Source organism: Lathyrus oleraceus, chromosome 4 (assembly GCF_024323335.1).
Source record: "Lathyrus oleraceus cultivar Zhongwan6 chromosome 4, CAAS_Psat_ZW6_1.0, whole genome shotgun sequence".
Taxonomy (NCBI): domain Eukaryota; kingdom Viridiplantae; phylum Streptophyta; class Magnoliopsida; order Fabales; family Fabaceae; genus Lathyrus; species Lathyrus oleraceus.
The window spans coordinates 173,776,083-173,781,496 of NC_066582.1; the positions used below are offsets into that span (position 1 = coordinate 173,776,083).

Here is a 5,414-nt window from a genome sequence, read left to right on the forward strand (position 1 = left end):
AGAAGGGGGATCTTAACTCATAAGTTTATACCTAAGCGCTCAACACGGACACAAAGCATCTCACATCACCTGAGCAGGTACTTTAAACCACCATAACACGATTGTACATGGTTTCTCACCGTCGTAGCAAGTCTTAACCACTACTATTTGTGATACACCTACTAAGACTTCTGTGTACCCCTGCCCTTGTAGGGGTAACACGCACACTTGTACTTTTTGACTAGTACAAAGTTGAATCTAACGAGTTGAACCAAATTATTTGTGAACTTAAAATGAGTCGAGTTTGAGCTTCAAAAAAATTGTGTCGAACTCAAGTCGAGTTTCGAGATGAACCAATTCTTAACGAGTCTAGACAAACAAGCCGAGTTCGACCCGACTCTATTCATTTCCGGCCTTCCCGATATTAATATGATGTAGGACTAATCGTCTAGTTTCATCCTTAATGAATGCAGTGAAGTATTAAAATATTCAATACTAAAATTAAAATTAAAATTAAAATAAATTAATTTACATTTTGGGCACACTTATTTTCATTTTCAGTAAACAACTCAATCAAAGTTCATGTATCTCGGGGACATGAATTATTAGAAACATTACATCAAAAGAAAAACACAACTTATTCCTTCCCCTCAAATGCCTTTTTTAAACATCTCCAAACCACTCTTAATTTACCCTTAACCAAATTTATTAACAACAATTAACAAATAATCTGATCACCACCACACTTGTTGTTCAATCAAAGCACAGAACAATCACTACGAATCTTCCCATTCCTCGCAGTTTTAACACCAATACGGCCCAATTTAGTCATAGCAGTAATAAAATTGGAGTTGAAAACGTTACCACTAGAAGCAAAAGAATTAACAGTTGCTCTAGATCTTGTATCAGTGAAGAGGATTTGGTCTGAAGTGAATAAACCTTTTCCTTGTTGAAGATTCCGGTAATAAGCATTGTCGAATGTTCTTGGAGTTGTTGGGTCCATGTTGATGGCTATTCTTGGATCAACGTTTCTAGGACACATTTGTTGTAACTGGGTTGCGTATTGTTTGTTCAATGTTGGGTCAACTGGACTTTGGTTGTTGAAGTTGAAGATTCTGTTGGAGAATCTGTCGCAGTGAGAGAATCCAAGAGTGTGTGCACCTGGAAAATAAAGACACGAAATAAGCACATGTTTGGTTCAGACTACACGTGATTAATGTTGTTTTGTTTTCTTCTTTTTTACTTGCTGGCATTGGTTTTAAGATCAGATTCTTTTTTTTTTAATGTATATTTTATTTTCCATGATTGTGTAGTTAAGATTAAAATTTGAAATTAGTGTATGATTATTGGAAAAAATAATACTTATATTCAACTGTATAAAAAGTAGAAAGAGATGTAAAACCAAACAAGACTGTGACATCATTTCATTAATTTTAGTTTGCAAACCATTCATCATTGAAATCATTATTGAAAGTTTTCATTTATGCTTTATGAAAATAATGAAACTTTTAACAAACTATCCCTAGTTGAACTGAATTTATTTTAATTTCTCTACATCTTAAAAAAGAAGTGAAGCCAAGCAACATTTTAGAAAATACCTATAAAAAAAATTAGTATATTTTCAAATAAAAAGTATTCAACTTTTAAAAATCGGCTCACAACTATCACAACAGACAAAACAGTATTGATAGATGTCAATATTTTAAATTAAAGAATGTGATTAATTCAAACAACGACGACTACGACGATCATAATCAGTGTCGCAAGAGATTTATTACCTGAGAGAGCAATCATGTCTGTTTGAGTAAGTCCATTGCTAGCAAATAGACTATTCAGCTGGTTCAAATTGAAGCCTGGCTGAGGCAATCTCCCATTTACATCTGAAGATCTTGAAACCAACCCATCAAATCTTCCCAATTCAACTGTGTAAGATGGTCCACCAGCCTGCAAAGTTTCCCTTATTATTATTATTACCTTATCATCACCACAACCTCAAATTCAAACATACATAAAAATTACTCAGAATGGTTAAAAAAAACAAACCAGATTAACAACATCTCTAGCAGCCAAAGCGAGAATATCAGCACAAGAAACTTTGTTTCTACACTGCGGAACAGCATCTAACGCCGCTTTCGCTTTAATAACCGTATCAAATCCATCACCAGCCAATGACAAATTATCCGCGTTATCCTTCTCCGCTTGGTTACCTCCACTCGATGCCACCAAAACTGAACCGTCACAACCCTGTAATTATAATAAAAACATGTATCTTTACATCCCATATCACAATTTCCAACAGACTTACACTACTACTAGTAACGCTGATACTCTTTCCGGAAGTAGTAGTAATTATTTACCTGGACAAAGCAATCGTGAAAGAAGAGACGGAGAGTAGCCGGAATGGTTACAAAAGTCTGCTGAAATTTCTTCTGAACGGCTGATCTAACAATGGATTGAACATTTGGACAAATGTTAGCGTAATGGTTTGGACTAAGCTGAGCCAAGCATGTATAAGGAACAAGACACAACGTTAATGCGAGTGACAACACAAGAATAACATTAAACCGACCCATTTTCAAATGAAGAGATGTTTGTTTGAAAAGTATAAGATGAGGTCAGGGTATATATATAGAAGAGATGTATGAAGTTGTTGTGGTCACGACTGACGAGGCAGTTGTATTCAGAATGACTTTAACAGCAAAGAGAAAAAAAAGCTATTATTATTATTCTATGATGAATAATTGAAAAATAGTAGTAGTAAAAATGGGTTGGTTTCAAAAGGGACATTGTATATGGCCGCCTTAAGGTTTGTCGAATCAAGGGTGACTCGGGAAGGATTAAGATTTGAAAATTCTATAAAAAGTGTGTTGAGCAAGTTGGGGGAGATTTGGATTTTGAGGTAAAAACAGGGAGAGACAGTGAGAGAGAGACAGGTTGGGGCTGCTTGGAATTCAGCACGTTAAGAATTTGAAGATAGAGGTTACTTTTATTTTGTTGGGGCCTAGTAGAATAATATTGTACTTTTCTTACTAAAATTAAAGTTGTTCTTAGAACTAGTGCTCATGTGTTTCTTCTAATTTTTGTTTGGGTAAGACATTGATTTTAATATGAGATTAATTGAAATACACCGTCGGTATAAAAGAGTTTTACACCATTAATTAATTATAAATGTTGGATATTAAAAGAAATTTGACTTTTATTTTAAAAATCTATAAAGTAATACAAATGGGTGATGGTGATGAACCGACAGTGTAAAATTTTTTACACTGACAATGTATAGTGTATAGTAATTAATCTCTTTTAATATATTTGATTATTTTATAATAGAATTAATTAGGTTTTTAAAAATTAATTTTTGAAATTATAATTTCTACCTTTTAAACGTGATTTTTATACTCTTTAATTTATTTTTTATCTATGATGTGAAAAACACCTGATTGAGTATGTATAGCCATAAATTTGTGTAGTCGTAGATTTGGTGGAGCATGGCTCAATTTACATTTGGGCAAACACCATCATTAATAGGTATGCATTTTTAGTAGTCATTGTTTGTATTGGTTTGATGTTGTTTTTATCATAGGTTGTTTTCATTCATTTTAAGATTCAGTCTATTTATTGGAATTTAATGTTGATATTGAAAAATAGTATAAGTGATTTGTGCAAATGTTAGAAGGGTATGAATAACAATATAATTGGTCAAGCCCTCCCTGCAAACATTTTTCAATTTTGTTGGTTTAGATGGAATCCCAACTTGCTCATTTAAAATTCAGTATATTTTTAATGTTGTAAAAGTAGTATAAAGCAAAAAACTGACCTCGAGATCATGGTACTACTATTCTTGCATTTTTAAATGCAAGTGATTGGCAAACAGATCCAGAAAAAGCGTGTTTGCGGCCGGCAAAGAAAATTAATGCTAAGTACCCTTCCTTCAATCTTCAATAAAGCAGATTAGATTTTTTTTATATATAAAAAAAGGAAGGTGATTCTTATTATGCCATCAAAATGTGTTCATGTTTCTTCTTGCATTTTAGATTCAAATCGGTTAGATAATGTACAATAGGTTTTTATTACAATTAGGCTAAGAGAATATTATTGATTATTTATGATTTCCTATGTATTAATTTGATAAATTTTATATTTTACATTTTTTAAATTCTAATAAAAATTTTAACCACTTTTTCTTTTCACTATTTCTAATATTTATATAGTATCGTAGAGTAAAGATAAGATAACGTGAGTCTAATTCAGGTTCGGTTATTTCATTTATCTTTTTTTTATTCTTTTCTTTTGTTTGCAATTGGTATTGGTTAGTATAAACTTGCAAAATTTCATTATCCATTTGTTAATACGCGAGCGCTTTTGGTTATTGTGATTTATTACGTCTCTCTCTTTAGATAACTTATGGAGAGAGAGATGATATCCCTTATCTCTAGAATTTTTCTCCCCAACATTTTAGGATTTGGTGGCCGTCTCTCACTTTCATGATGACTCTCCTCTCCCACACTTATAGTGATTACCCCCTCTTCCATTGAGAGTACTATCCACTCCTTTCAACTTTATCCACATGCTCATAACAAACTCACACGTCGTTTATCTCTTTCTCCACTTCGATCCACTGTTAACTTTCTCTTCCCATATCTATGGCCGCCACCAGAGCCACCGCCACCACCAAGAAATTGAGAGTTTGCAATGGTAGGTTTTCACATCTCAAGCTTAACAACAGCGAAGGTATGTCTCCCCTGAAGGAGAATAGCGATCCAAAACGCAACGGAAATTAATTTTTTTTCTCCTTTAGTGATCCTTACGAATGGGCATGATCAGTGATAGAATCGTTACCTCTTGTGGCGATTGAAACCTTTGATGCAAATCTAAGGAGTGATCACGAACATTGAATGGTGACAACGTCTCTACTCAGTCCACACGAACAGATTCCTTCAATCTCAGTGCTAGCTGCTACGAATGAAGGCTTTGAGTGAGAGAGAGAGAGAGAGAGAGAAAGAGAGAGAGAAACAAAATTTCAACTGAACAAATGCTTCTGAACAAGGGTTCTATTTACAAAACCACTTGTGTGGGTTGTAAGCTAAAAAGCCCACTTAAGTGTATGTGGCTCATATCTTATGATATACCATAATCACTTAAGCACGTGGTACCTTACCATATTTCGTATTCTACTTAAGTGCACCGTACCTAACGATGTTCTACACTTCACTTAAGTGCATTGTACCTTACGGTGTTCCTTATTTACTCTATCTCTCATCAATCCGTCCTTTTGTGTGTGACCCTGTAGGTTCTCGTGACATTGGTAATTATATTAAATTACGTATTTAACATAATAAATAGTGAGCGGTATCTAGCAACAGATCACTGCTACCCAAGACACGAAAATGTCATGTGATCTGACAAATCCTTTTGTGATAATACTTATGTGTACAATT

The 5,414-nt window shown here is 33.8% G+C and overlaps 1 protein-coding gene across 1 annotated transcript; it reads right to left on the minus strand.

Annotated features, from left to right (window-relative positions):
* Window positions 1-475: 475 nt before the first annotated feature.
* On the minus strand, window positions 476-2,840 carry LOC127074375 (peroxidase 73). Its single transcript, XM_051015685.1, has 4 exons — window positions 2,337-2,840; window positions 2,023-2,223; window positions 1,758-1,923; window positions 476-1,140 (listed from the first exon to the last, which is right to left on the minus strand). Exons 1-4 carry the CDS (start codon window positions 2,550-2,552, stop codon window positions 737-739), a joined length of 987 nt encoding a protein of 328 aa, XP_050871642.1. The 5' UTR covers window positions 2,553-2,840; the 3' UTR covers window positions 476-736.
* Window positions 2,841-5,414: the final 2,574 nt, after the last annotated feature.

Bases quoted from the DNA above. Each gene is read 5' to 3' on its own strand.
- LOC127074375 (XM_051015685.1), bottom strand. From the start codon at position 2,552: ATGGGTCGGTTTAATGTTATTCTTGTGTTGTCACTCGCATTAACGTTG. The intron at 2,224-2,336 runs GTAAATAATTAC...TTATAATTACAG, and splicing joins TTCACGATTGCTTTGTCCAG to GGTTGTGACGGTTCAGTTTT. The intron at 1,924-2,022 runs GTTTGTTTTTTT...GAAACTTTGCAG, and splicing joins CTAGAGATGTTGTTAATCTG to GCTGGTGGACCATCTTACAC.